Raw genomic sequence first — 14,771 nt, forward strand, 5'->3', positions numbered from 1 at the left:
CCTTGACTCAGGGGTGCTGGAACAACTTGAGTAATGGGGGTGCTGAGAGCCATTGAACCAAACTGTAAACCCTGTATATGATGGAAACCACTTCAAGCCGGGGGTGCAGCAGCACCAACGCCTTGACCAGCTGGTAGGTTGACATCTCAGCCAAAGAAACAGCCTAATCCTCAGTTCAGTACTGGAAGAGTTTAATCTTACTTGCTTTTCCTAGAAAAAAAGCAGCACACTTACTGTATAACTGCTACCACTTAGTCTCAAAGGTGAGGCCAGGCTGGCATGTCCACTGTCCCCTCATGTGTCACTCCCCCTCAGCAGCAAAAAGGCACTGTGTGCACACACCTGCACATGCAGCATCAGTCAAAGCAGTTATCTGTCATGCTAAACAAACTCTGGGAAGGGCAGCATGAGATCATAGCACATGAGGCACTCCCTTGGCCCCTAGGTAATTTAAACAGTGAAATAGTTGCTGCAAGACCAGTAGCACAGCTGTTCTACAAAGCCTCAGACTATCCACTTGGGGAACTGGATTATGGCTTAGTAAAGCAAGTACCACCGGGCAATTGTGTTTAACAATAATAGATAGTTTAAAAGGTTAACACAAGGATACAACATCTGTTGCTGTTCTAATGGGTAGAGGGTGTGTGGTAACAGGCAACACTACCAAATGATTATTGAAGATGTAGAATCACTACTGCCTGCCAGGTGTGACTAAGCTCAGTTAAAGTTCAACATTTGTTCGCCTCCACTTCAACAAAAGCTACCCATTCTGTAATTAATAAGCAGATGACCAGAAGCAGCCGTTGGGAAAGTTCACAATGCATACAGGAGATCCAGCCTCCTGGTTGCTTGGAACTGTGTTGTATGCAGACAGGTAGGTGCATGCTCTGCAACTGACTGCAAAAAAAGTCTCACAGCCATTCTATAGAAACAGGTACCACTTCTGATTTTATTTCATCATAACATACAAGTAATGCTCATAACACATCAAGATGAGAAACTCATCTTTGAACCATTTAAACAGCTTGCCATACACCAAAGAACATTATATTCAGATTAAACATTTACACACTTCTCCCCTCAGCCTCCATCTCACTTTCCAAACTTCTTAAACCCATTTTCTAGCATCTCTCAGGTACAGGATACGAGTACAGAAATGAGCTAAGGAGATACCACTACTAGACAGGCTCCAAGGCTTCTTTCTCCCATGGTGATGTGCTCAACAGCCCAAGCCAATAGACTGCTGATCCTGCAGCCATGACTTAACTGTCGATTGGAGGATGTTTGGAATTATGAGGAGTTACAATGAGACCAGATTTCAGTTGCCAAGAAAGAGAGTTTAAAAAATAAAATCTCATAGAAGAAGCCTGGAAGATCTCAGCTGTGTTTCTGCTGGCAGGGATGTCTTTAAAATACTTTCCAAACCCCGTTCTTATGAAATATTTGATTTAAAACGGTTACTTAAAAAAAGTGGTTGTAACTGAAATCTGGTTTACATGAGATCTCATAAATGGATCACATGGATCCTGTATGTTACACACATTGTGTGTTTATATGCTGAACAATCACTTTCACTTGCTATATCAAACAAGTGGCAGTATGGGTAGTGATTAGCCAAGACCTGATGTGCTCTACAATGTGGTATCAACCTACATGCTTGCCCAAACTACCCTCCCTTCCTGCATTTCATACACACATAACAAACAGTCTATGGATTCAACCATTCCAGCTGCAGTCTGTGTGTCTCGCACTCTTTAGGATCAAGTTAATCAACTCTGTAGCTTTCTCTCAGTGCTAGTTTTAAAAAAGTCCATCATAGGACACTTAAGTCACATCCTAGCCACAAACAAAACGAAAAAGACACAATCCTGTCCATTTCTCAATATAGTAAAACCTGAGATTTGAGTCACCAACTAGCTACTCTTAAAGAACAAAAACAAGCTGCTGACTTGAACTAGGGCTTCAGTGACTACCAGATCTTAACTGACAAAACCTCAGCCAACTGCTTTAAAAAGCAGTTAATCATTATAAAGAATTTTATATTTTCAGCTGCCTGCACTGAAACTGTACAAACAGTGGGTCCTACACGTCTCCCCCTCCCCTACACCTACTGCAGGACACTGTAGGGATTTGGAGAATTTTCACTTTGTGATCTTTGTCACAACACTGGACTGAATGACGAAGCAGGTTAGACCCCTGCGTCTCATCTGTTGTTTTAATACCATAATCCTCTAACAAGGCATTTAAAGTGGCTGGGGGAAGTGGCAGCCAGAGTACCACAAGAACCACAGGCTGGAGAGGGAAAGCAGCTGGTTTTCTCCCTCTCAGAATAAATAAAAAATAATAAAAAAGAACAAGCCCTATCCCTGTCCCCTCTGGCAGCAAGGATATGACAAGATCTTCCCTAGCAGGAATCTCCAATAGGTAGTTAAGGCTCTGAAACAGGTACTGGCCAGCAACAACAAAAGCAGCAGTGGCAGGATTTACAACTCTCGCCATCAGCAAAACTATATGTTGTATTACCACAGAAGGCCTACAGTTGGGATAGAGACAGAACCGCAATGGCCAGATTCTCAGGTTAGCTTAGAACATGTCACGGGAAATTCTTTTATCTCCAGCTCTTCATCTTGATTTTTTTTTTTTTAAGTCTTATTTCTTTAAATGCCATCTTCTTCCCCCAGCCCATGAAGGATAGTAATGTGGAACCTCTTCTGTCCCCCTTGGATGATTGAGACTTTATCTTAACAGACTGCTCCACTTCTCATCTGAAGTTAGTGGGTCCGACAAGGTTTGAGGGTTGAAGAAGGGATATGTACATGACTAAGTGTGCGCGAATCCGCAAGATTTGGGCAAGGATGTGAAAACAATTACTTTTTTCTTTTTTTAAAAGGTGGGAAGTAGAGACTAAGCCTTTCCCTTTTGGGAAAGGGGAAAGCACAGATGAGACAATTCTCATACTGTTGCTACATTTGTAGAGGACAAATCCAAGGCTCCTACCAATTTTCTTAAAAATAAAAATAAAAAAAAAATCTGCTCTCTCCTCACCAATTAATTTTCAGTAGACCAAGGGATGGTACTACTTGCACCCAGCCACTTATCTCTTGCACGTAGCCCTAAATATTATCCACCATTCATGCTACAGCATTCAGTTCTTCCTTTAGTATCAGGTTTAGAGGTGACAGATCCACACTTCAAAAGCCAACTTCATAATCACACACTAAAAAACCCTGTCTGGCTTTGTGTTAAAATGAATTGGGGAGTGAGCACATTTGAGAAGATTAAATTTTACCACTGGTCTCTAAGCCAACTGAGAAACTTGTGCGTAGACGGCTTTAATCAGTCTCACTGTGTGGCCAGTCATCTATTCACACTGCTTGCAAACTGACTACCAGAGAGGGGGTAGCCATGAAAGCTTTATTTTATGAGGTATGATTTTGCTCTAAAGCAGCTTTCTGGCAAGTCACCTCAAACCTGTCCATTAAAATGATAGTTACATCAATATTTACATTGTCTGAGCTTTGTTTTTAGCCCAGCCCTGCTGTGATCAGTCACCACTTGTTTGGATTCATAACTAGTCTCTGTCCTAAGGAAAAGGATCTCTCTCCAGAAGTCGGCTCAGTCTCAGGGCTAGGGTGCATTGTTGATTTCGGGGTGGAAGGGAGGGTTTGAAGAGGAGTGCTAGAATTCATTTTTGTGATTTTGAATAATGTGTGTCAGTGGAACCAGGGAGATGGCCTGTCAGTCACTAAGAAAGCTTCGTTTAAAGGATGTGCAATTTGTCACATATAATTGCTTCGTCTGTCAGGGAAAACTTCTGAAACACCTGGCCTTCCACCTTAAGTGGGAGGGAGAGAAAAACAAACAAACAAACAAACAAAAAAATACAGCGGCTCTCCCCCATGCAGATTTTAGTTTGTCATGTCTGGTATAAATCTATTCATTGCCTTCACACTGAAGCCCCAGATTTTTAAAAATTTCAGATTTACAGGGAATTCTTTTAAACAACGGGAAAAATAAGCCAGCTACAGCGTCACAATTGTCTGCTATTTCTCAGGATACCTCAATGATTTCCATGCTGCCCGAAAAGCTAGACTGGCTGCCCACTTTCCCCAGTTCCTCTCGGGATCGGTTTTCTGACATGATGCTCTCCCCAAATTCCATCTGGCAGCTTCTTCGCTTAAACTGCTTTTCAAAGGAGCTTTCCTCATGCCAGCTGCGCCTTGAGTCACCTCTGTCACTCTGCTTCTGCCTCCTGCGCACAGCGCTGGCCTGGTCACAGCCAGTGGGCAACTGGCTGCAGCTGTAAGCAGAGTAAGTGGCGCTGCTCCCATAGATTGCAGAAGCAGAGTAGAAGTGTGAGGATTCCGTAGCAAAATACCAGCTGTTGGTAAGGGATGTGGTGGATGTCTGAGGAGCTAAAATGTCAGAGTGCCAGCCTTTCAGGCCCAGCCCAGCAGCAGACTTTCCCACATGTTGCTGACTGGTGGAAAGACCAAACAGGAAGTTTGTTCTGTAGTTGTCTTCCATGCTCCCACTCCGATGCAGCGGGTACAACAGTGACCTTTGAATTGTGCTGCCGCTGCCGGTCCTCCCCATGTGCTGCCGCTTGCTCTGGCTGTCCAGCTGCCAGGCGTTTTGAGGTTTTTTGGGAGGATTGGCCACCTCTTTATCGGGGCTGGTCTCTGGCGTCTGTTCTGAAACTTCCTGGACAGGAGAGAACTGACACAGCTTGTTGCCGCTATCTAGAATACTACAAACATTCAACTGCTGTAAAGTGTCCTCTGCCGCTGCAAAACCCTGCACCGATGCGGTCACACAGCTGCTGCTTGCTGAGTAGGATACTGATTTGATATCCAAAGAAAAGGAGCGCTTCAGTCTGTTGCTATCTTCTACCTTCTCAGAGGAAACCTGGAGTCCATTTATGCCCTGTACCAGAGGGCTATCCTCAAACGCTGTTAAGTGCGAGCATGGCAGACTTCCAGAGTCCATTGGCTTCTGCTCCACAGGCTTGGAGGTAGAGTTAGTGCCAAGCTGATTAGTGGAGAGGTCACTGCTCTGTCCACTTTCAGGGACTAGTCCATGCTCACTGCTTTTTTCCAAATGCAAACGTTTCAGCTTGCTAATCGGTCCAGGCTGCCCAGTCTGGTTCTTAATCTTCTTCTCAAAATCCAGAAGCTGGCCCAGGAAATTGAAGTTGGGAGAAATTGTTGCCCTTTTTTCTTTCACAAATCTAAAGAGAAAATGCAAGAATTATTTAAAAACCCTACTGTTTTAGTGGGAATATTTAGTCACATTTTAGAGTACGAGGCTTACAGCCTTTGGGGTGTCTTGATCCTTGTTAAGATAAGATATTTGGAGTCAGGTTCAAAGAAGCATCATTAATGGATGCAGGGGAGAGGCAAGGAGGGAAGGATAGATCAGTGGTTTGAGCACTGGCCTGCTAAACCCAGGTTGTGAGTTCAATCCTTGAGGGGACCACTTAGGGATCGAGGGCAAAAATCAGTACTTGGTCCTGCTAGTGAAGGCAGGGGGCTGGACTCGATCTTTCAAGGTACCTTCCAGTTCTAGGAGATAGGTATATCTCCAATTATTAAATTAAATTTAAATTAGACAGCAATGAATTGAACGACTCAAACATAAGCAACTAGACAACCCAAAATATTCTCTCTCCTTTTTACACTTTACATAGCTCTTCTTGAAGAAGAGGGGGGAAAAGGTCCCTTTATTTTTGCTTCCTCACTATATATAAAGGCGTTTTTCTGTGCAAGTTTTTACTTTAGATTCTCTGGTTCTGGATACCCTGTTTTGCTGGCATTTTTTTTTTAAGAGCCTGTCAGACCTTCGTATATTAAAAGAAAAATAGAGTTCTTCATTCCCGCCCCCCCCTTAGATCACCTTTAACCCTCTCTCAATATTTTAAATTAGTTTCCCTTGCCAATATTAGCATTGTCTGACCACCTCTCTATCCCATTTTTATCTTCTTGTAGGCAGGGTCAGCCTGTTCTGCAATATGTTGGGCCTAATTTGTGCAACAAGGACCACTGGTTTCTATGATGCATCAGTCTGTCTGTCTTCAGCCAACTCAAAATTAATTGACTTTTATATCATTAAATCTAAAAATGCAACACAGTTGGGCTATGTCAACACTTCAGAATTTTGCAGAAATAGATTCCCCTCAGTTCCTTGGCTGGCAATTTTGTAAAAATTTGCTTCATGCCTGTTCAGTAAAGCACTGAAACTGCTCCTTACGTCCTATTGAAATCAATGGAATTTATGTACATACTTAAATTTAAGCATCCAGTATTGAACCAGATGAACTTAAAATATATAACATTAAGAAAGTACATTTGCTAAATTAGAATCCAAAAGTAAACAGGAGGTTCAATATTGAAGTTTTGGCAAACACTTCCTCTATACAGTTACTTCTTGACAAACTTGTTTGATTTGCATTACAGCTCATGAATACTACCTGTTCTTTAGAGCCTGTAAACAGTTACCATTGTCAATGTACGTGCCAACATAGAAGTCCAACCCCTCCCACCCTTGTGTTTTCATTCCTGGAATCACACAAGTAACAAAATGGCAGGAGCAATCACAAAAAGACAGTATAAGTGGGAGTGGCAGCAAATGCATCTGTCCCTGTGATCATGTATTTGGGTGGGAGGAGAATATAAAAACCCACCAGGGAAAGGCAAAAATCTGGAAGTCTAGGAAATAAGGTGAGGAAGAGTATTAAAAGAGGAGCAAAAACCATCAAAAACCGGTGAACTGTAGAGGAAAGTCATTTTCTCTTACACACATGCGGGAAAGTAAAAAACTCAAAATATACTAAGATATTAAAAAAGCTAAAACACAAAAAAAGTCTCCACAAGAAACTGTTCCAGTCGAACCAAAACAGAAAAATCCATATAACTAAGTTATAGAACCCTGAAATAATGAACTACAAAAACACAAGAGACTGCTTTTTTCGTTTGGTTTGGTTTGCAGTAGCCACCGCTACCAGTCATGGAGAGGACCTGGAACCTTTTGATTACAGCGTATGCGAACCCTTTCAGTGCTAATTCTGTGACTAGTGAAAATAGGCAAAATAATAATAATTAATAATTTGAATTGGAAGATCAGACAATGAGCATAAAATGGCAGCTGACACTACCACCCTCACACATGCATCCTCTGGCAGCTGGGAGAAATGGTACATCCTGCAGATTATTCTCCAGCTCAGAATCTCCTGAGCAAGGAACCTGAAGTATTCATTCTAATGTGTTCAGGAATTCAGTGATTGATTTCATACCATCTTTGTTCTAATTGTTTTCCTCTCTGCTGGTTGCCCTGGTTGGATTAACCCAGTAACTTCTTTCCATCATGTTGGCACTTCTGTCCTGTGTGCTGCTAGAGGCCCCCAAAGCTGTTTTTAAAGTGACACTACCACCTTGAAACCAGTCAGTTAAGGAAAATGTAGTAGTTCTGCATACATAGAAGACAACATGCCAGTTTGGGGTTTTACAAGCATGTTAGTTATTTCTTTAATCAGATAAAATGGATTGATTTTAGTCATTTTTGCTGTTTCTCCTTATACGGTAGTCAGATGTACAAAATAAACTAGAGAAAATATTTTGATCCTTCACTTGGACTTTACTTGTAACAAATGTAAATCTAAGGTTTCAGACAAGTTATTTTATAGTTGTTCATCTTCTACCTTTCACTAATGCAGAAAATAAAATATGCCCTTTGTAGATTTTTAAAAGCTTTGCACCAAAACAACGCTAAACAATTGCGTTTAAAAAAAAAAAAGTCCTTTACCACAACTCTGCACAGAAGTTTTAGACTTGATTGACAGTGACATGTTAGAATTCATTGCAAAAGTTTGGAGAAAGCACTCCTTCAATTGACTGAGTGCTTATAGTCAATAAGAAATCTCATTAGAAAAGGTGTTAGACTTCCGTCATGCATACAACACCAGTTTAACTTCTCCCAACGTTGCCAACCTAAAGTGATTGTAACACAGAATCTCAGTCTGCCTTATAAAACAGGTCATCACTGCATATAAACCATGTAGTTTTTGTCTATGTCCGGTCTAATTCGTTCATCAGCATCCTGCATTTGTGCCACTTTCACCATATCTAATGGAAGTTCTTTTGCATTAGTAGGTTCCTAACTAGTTCTGAGGAGGTGCAGTGTTCAAATCTTACATGATACATCTCCCACATTCTGTAAAGAGCAGCCTTTAAAAACTAGAGTTTCTATCCCCCCCTCTAATGAAACATTGGTTAGATCCAGAAGAAATTCTGCCACTCAAATAGAAGTTACCCACAGGCAGATTTTCAAATACCCTTCTTCCCATCACAGCGACACCTGTAGTAATTTGCAGGGTGTGTCTACCAGCTCAGCAGCAGCTGTTCAAAATTATGTTCTTGGGAGCTTATAGTGCACAATACAGATAATAATGTACTCAGAAGTGAATGAAAAGAAAGCCAGGTTGGCTTTCTGCGGCATTGAGAACAAAATGTTTGTCAAATGAAGTACAAAAATGGTGGTAACAAGCCTGTGTTCAACCTTCCCGAAGCATTCACAGTCAAGCTAGATTCCAAATTTGCCGACTCATGTGAAACAGAGCTCAATTCTTGTACAAAATCCTTGGCTGCCCAAAGAACGGTTACTTCAAAAGATTGTCAGAATGACCGTTGACGGACTTCAATGGCAACAAATGATTCATCTTTCAGTTTACTTAATTCCTAGAAGACCTTCACTACAGCCATTTGTGATCATCATCCAATACCACCGGTAAATCATTAGATTCAATCTAGCATTTTAAGAAGTGCACACACTATATAAACAACATTTGCTATTCTGGTTTCTCTCCTCTCTCTTTGTGGCTTATATTGGCACAGACTACTAGATGGTGGCCTACATGTGGTCTCATCCGTGTATTCTATTTCTTCCTAGCTATTACTATTATTTAACATTCTACCCCTTACCTACTCTGAGCAGAGGCCAAGACTATATTCTGCAGTTGGGAGCTAACTGCCACACACTCACATCAATGGGTGGGGGAACTTGATGGGACCAGTGGTGAAAGGGGGACAGTCCCAGGAGCAAGGGAGGGAGACACTCACCGAGGGACAAGAGGTAGCTTCTCCCTCTGGGGTCTCTGGCACCCATTGGCCAGCTGGGGGAGAAAGGTACTGATTGGCCACCATTCCCCAGCTCTCAGGATTTAGCTCAGCACAGGGGCTACATGGCTCCATTTCAGTAGCTCACCCTACCCACCCGAAGTAGAAATGGGAACCTGGTCTGACATATGCTGATAGACTAAACAGGGTCTAGGCAATCACCTGTTTAAGGGAGCAGGAAGGAGTTCTCTCTCTCATGGACCAACTGGGAGGGGACCAGGAAGTTTTTTGCCTTCTTTGTGACACCTTCAAGCCACAGTGAATTAAATAGCAATGTGCTTAGTACCTAACCAAGGTAGAGTTTATTTGTTGCAACTTGTGGCCCATTTCCAGTGCAGTTAAGAGAATAAAATGAATGGTTCCCATAAGTAAAATAGCTGGAATTTTGGAGGTGGGTCTTGGGCTCATGTGATAGGTAAGACCTTGTGGCCCTCACAGGCTGAGGTCCCTAGCCTGCTGCAGCCTCTGTCCCCCTTATGGGGGGTGGGGTAGGGAGGCTAGGACTCAGAGCAGGGGGGGTAGGAGGGGTCGGCTGAAGAAAGCCACCCCACGTTATGAGTTATATGGTAAGAAGCCCTGTAACCCCACACTGGAACCAATTAAATGCCTGGTATAGGAAAGTATGGGTGATGGGTGGGTAGTGCCCCTCCTGTATTAAAATTTAATAAAAGTTGCAGCCTGCTGCTCCATTCCATGCATGTGTCTGTCTACATCAATGTTAGGTTTTTACTTCCTACAAAACAACGGCAGGGCTGAGTCTGCAGGAAGCCCAGATTTAAAGCAAGAGCAACTTCTGGTATTCTTGGATGAAGAGGAAAGAGTACATGATGAAATAATGTTAATAAGTTTCAAGCTGACAAGCACAAAAGCTCATTTAAAAGGAAAAATCTATCCTTACCTGTAGGCTTCATCAAGGGACATATCCATTCTCTTCATGATGTATGCAATTGCAATTGTGGCAGAGCGGGAGATCCCTGCTAAACAGTGCACTAAAACTCGCCCATTTGAGGCTTTTGCTTTTTCTGTACAATAAAAAGAAAAAATCATGAAGTGTCACGGTCAATGGCACAGGGTGATGAAATATTTAATAGCTCCCTGTTGAAATGACAGAACTATACAGTTCACTCTTTATACCAGATCCCATGGAAGCTTCAAGCAGAAATCAGTGTTATGACTGATACATTCTCTTTCATTGCATGTACCCATGTTGATCTGTTCTTGTATTAAGAATATTACTGTATACTTACAGCATTACAGAAACCATCTCATGATGCACTAAATAATAATCCTAACAAGGACTCACTGGGAGGGATTTGTTCCCATTTTATATATGAATAAAATGTAACACAAATTAAATGATTTGACCAAGTTCACATGGTGGGTCAGTGTCAGTGTTAAAGCTGAGAGTAGGACCTGAAAGTGCAGCTCTCTTGGCTTCCTCCCTCTTGCTCTAAACATAATGCTCTCTCCTCAAAAAAAAAAAAAAAATTGATGGAGCAGTAGCTTTGTTGTCCTGCACCTAATGAACTCAACGGGAGCTTAACCATAGTTCAAGCTCTTCATGCAGATTTAAAAAAAATAAAATAAAATAAAATAAAGGAAACCTGTAACAGTTACAAACACACACACACACACCTACACCTTTGTTTTGAATCACAAAGAAGATGATACAAGAGAAGAGAAAAGAGAGGAGCTCAAAACTTTTATCTTTCCATTTCCTCTGAAGTAAAAATTTACGTTTATACTGAACTCATACCTAGAGCAATGATTTTAAACTTTTCGTTACATCACACGGTATGTGACCCAGGGGAATTCTATGATTTAGGCTAAGACTTATGCAAAAGGTAAGTCGGTGTCAGCTGTCCTTTTAATCTGTGCTGGAGAATGAAAATCTTACAATGCTGTTGCTAAGTTTGTTTATTTGTTTAAAGACTTCTGTCCAATTGTACAAAAAATCTGTGGTTACATTTCTTATCTTTTGGATAAGCTTATTTTTACAAAAATCCTGAATCTGAAGCCAAATTTGACCCACCTATGTCCCTTTAAGAAAGATTATGGCAGAGTTCTTTGTTCCCACATGACATTTATGTAATGCTACATATGTGTTCAGCAGGAATCTGCAATTGGCGCTTAACTCTACTTCCCTTTTTATGGCACTGCTATGGTATGTGCTGATGCTCTTACTGCTTCTAAGACCTTAAAAATCCCCTCTGCAAATTGTCAGCAGAAGTACCTTTCTTAACTGTTAGTGTGATGGAGAGAGGCAGGCTGTTTTCTAGCCAACAGAGACCACGTAGGTAGGGTACAGCATTACTTATTCCAAAGATCACCAGCTAACGAACGTTTTCTGATGGCAGAATGATTGCACATATTTATAAATTTTAAATACACATGCACACTTATATTTATACATGTCATTTTGTTCCTGTATGTGGCATTGCCTTTTATGCTGATAAATGCAGTTGAACTACTTAAAAACCCCAACAACATTTCAATGGAACTGTAACCACTCAGGAGAAAGTCTTCTATGTCAACTCCATAAAAACATCTAGTCAGTGCATAGCACTGCTCTTTCCCCTCACCCTCCCCCATAAGCAAAATGTCAGTATACATAGAGAATGAACAAAAACAATGAAAATATTATTGTGCTATTATATAAAGTTGATGGTGCCTGAACTGCATGTTCAGATCTACTCATTCTATCTCAAAATAAGTATAGCAGAAAAGAAAGGGGTTCACAGATAGGCAAGAACATAATTAGAAACAGAGAGATCTGAGCTGGAGCAGAAGTTGAAGGTTTGGGACTGCTGAGTTTAGAGAGGAGATGTATGGGTAGGGATACAAGAGTGGTATATAAAATGACAATTGCATATGGAAGGTAGATCAGGTGCTTCTGTTTACTTTCTCATAATAAAATACAATGAGACACCTAGCAAAAAAAATAATCGAAGAATTAAAATGGATAAAAATGCTTTAAAAAAAATACATGGCATAATTAGCATAGAACTATTTTAGCTCATCTTCTTACCAATAAAATCAACTGATTTGTCTAACCAAGGCAAAATTTTCTCACAGAAGCTGTCATTCACAGGAACTCTCAAGAAATGAGACTCTGGGATAAAGTCAGGTTTTGGACAGGTATTGCTTGCGTTTAATACATAACCAATAGCATTCTGCTGCATCAGCTCCTATAAGAGACAAAGATCAAGAGTGAAAAAAATACAGCCCTATATCTGGCAGGTAAAAAAATTAAGCATATAAAAGTAATCCTGAGCCTAGTTTGAGTGTTACTTAACTGGAAGCTAGATCAGAATTCCTATTTGCATAATTCTAACTATATGTTAGACATCAGAATGGCCATACTGGGTCAGACCAAAGGTCCATCTAGCCTAGTCTCCTGTATTCCAACAGTGGCCAATGCCGGTGCCCCAGAGGGACTGAGCAGAACAGACAGACAATCAACTGATCCCATCTCCTGTTGCCCTTCCCAGCTTCTGGAAAAACTTCTGTGTTGGATTATCTTGCTAAAAACGATCTGATCAAGACACACTTAAATGGATGGAATGATTACATACTCATAAGGGGAGACTTACAAAAGAAGGAGAGGGGAAACCCCTCCACTATTCTAAAGTGTAAAGCGTTGTTAATAGGAGAGGTGGAATTCGCTGCCATTTTTGTTAAAACATATGTTTGTTTGGTGGCAACAGAACTGGCACTCCCAGCATGTCCAGTATTAACCGGCTTACTTACCATATATGTAGTTCTGGTTTACCTGTCACAGAATAAAGTTACCCTCTCAGTGAGGGCATAAAAGAGGGGTCAATGAAAAATGTGAAATGAATCTGATAGCTCCCATACTGCTAATACAATAGAAGAATGATCCCTAAAAATGTATGTAACTTATTAGCAATTCCAATTTTTTGTTGTTGCAGTCAATATTCTCTGCATTTTTGCACGTATAATGGCTAAAACTATGTTTATGTCATAGAGGTTGTGGAAGTCATGGAATCTATGATTTCTAGAGATCTCCGTGATATTTTCTGCTTCAGCCTCAGAAGCTGGCAACCAGCAGGGTCCTGACAGAGTTACAGTGACAGGGGGCCCCCTGCAAGGTTCCAGCGACAGGTGACAGACTCCTGAGATGGCCCTCCTTGGGGCTCCAGCCACAGGCAACAGCCTCGTGCAGTGGGAGGGGGACACCTTGAGTAAGCGGCTGGGGGTGTCTCATTTTCTCTTTGGGAAATATGGTGACCCTGCAGCTCCCAGCCACTGTGATGGAGGGGGGGCCCCCTGCAGCTTCCAGCTGCCTCAGGCAGAGGGGGAACCCCATAGCTCCCAGCCACCCAGATGGCAGGAGAAACCATGGAGCTGCAGCAGGAAAAGTCACAGACAGGTCACGGCTTCAGTGAATTTGTTTATTGACTGTGACCTGTCCATGACTAACAAAAAACAACCATGACAAAATCTTAGCCTTAATAATGGCAATTGAAAACATCCCTGCTAGAACTAACACTTTCATCACCAAATAATAAGTTAACACCTCCCCAGTTGGCTAGGATATCCCTGGCTTCTGAGAGTTGTATGAAGGTAGGTTCTGCATATAAATCAGTCTACCCTGGTTAGTGAAGAGCTAAAGGTCCCGATCTGGAATATATTTTCCCAACATCTGTCAGAATCGGGGCTTTTTCATCCCAGCTTCCTGGCTCTGCCACATACTTCTTTTGTGAGCTTGGGCAAGTCACATCTAGATCCACAAAGGGACTTACACTCCCAAGTCCAACATTTAGGCAGCATTGAGATCCTCAAATCTCCCATTCAGCTGCTGCCTAATCCTATAGGCACTTGAAGTCCCCATGCACTTAAGTTTCTGCAGGTGGCCTGTGCAAACCTGCCTAAATCCTGATGCTGCTGAGCTGCTTGGTGCTCTAGCTCATGACTAAACCCCAGGGGATTTCAAAAATAGGCGGCCTCCACCTGTCTCACCTGCAGGGCCCAATCAGGCATGCTCTGAGCCTGCCTACCAACTGGATTGGGCCCTAAACCAAAGACATCTGACATATGACCAGATCTGGGGAGAGGTTGGGGGGCGGGGCTAGGGTCAGAGAGAGAAAGAGTGTGTGTATGTGTGTGTGTGATGTGCTTACCTTATTCCAACAGAACTGTCGAGAGGCTAGAGGTAAAAAGGAGTCTGAGCTAAAGAGGAAGTCTTCCCCCATTTTGACTTGTTGTACTCAGTGAGTAAAATTCAGCCTAAAACATGAGTTGTAAGTGTGGCTTCGGGACTTGTGCAAGCTCTCTGCTGCGGGCTGAATATTCTCCAAAGAACAATGATGAGCAGCACGCTTATAAAGCACATTGAAACCCTTCCAGCTGGGATTTTCAAAAGGACCCAAGGGGAATGAGGCACGGAGTTTCTACTGAAATTCAGGTCTAGGCACACACCTCCTTAAGAGCCCTCTGTTTAGGAAAATGCAATAGTAAAGGCAGAGAGTGTAAGTAATTAATTGCTGCACAGCTTTATATGTGTTTAAAAATAATTGATACAGCTGTCACATTAAGGCTGGGATTTACATGTAAGCACATCCAGTAAGAAAAATGATG

The 14,771-nt window shown here is 41.9% G+C and overlaps 1 protein-coding gene across 8 annotated transcripts in view; it reads right to left on the bottom strand.

The window, feature by feature from the left end:
* Positions 1-920: 920 nt before the first annotated feature.
* The window catches only part of DUSP16 (dual specificity phosphatase 16), a 104,931-nt gene continuing 91,080 nt past the window's right edge, over positions 921-14,771 (bottom strand). For all 8 annotated transcript variants that reach the window (XM_050965372.1, XM_050965390.1, XM_050965419.1 and 5 more), the window contains 3 exons: positions 12,199-12,358; positions 10,069-10,192; positions 921-5,230 (listed from right to left, as the gene is read on the bottom strand). In XM_050965372.1, coding sequence (XP_050821329.1) covers positions 4,051-5,230; positions 10,069-10,192; positions 12,199-12,358 — 1,464 coding nt within the window. In that variant the 3' untranslated portion in view covers positions 921-4,050. The remainder of the gene's footprint in view (positions 5,231-10,068; positions 10,193-12,198; positions 12,359-14,771) is intronic.

Source organism: Gopherus flavomarginatus, chromosome 1 (assembly GCF_025201925.1).
Source record: "Gopherus flavomarginatus isolate rGopFla2 chromosome 1, rGopFla2.mat.asm, whole genome shotgun sequence".
NCBI lineage: Eukaryota > Metazoa > Chordata > Testudines > Testudinidae > Gopherus > Gopherus flavomarginatus.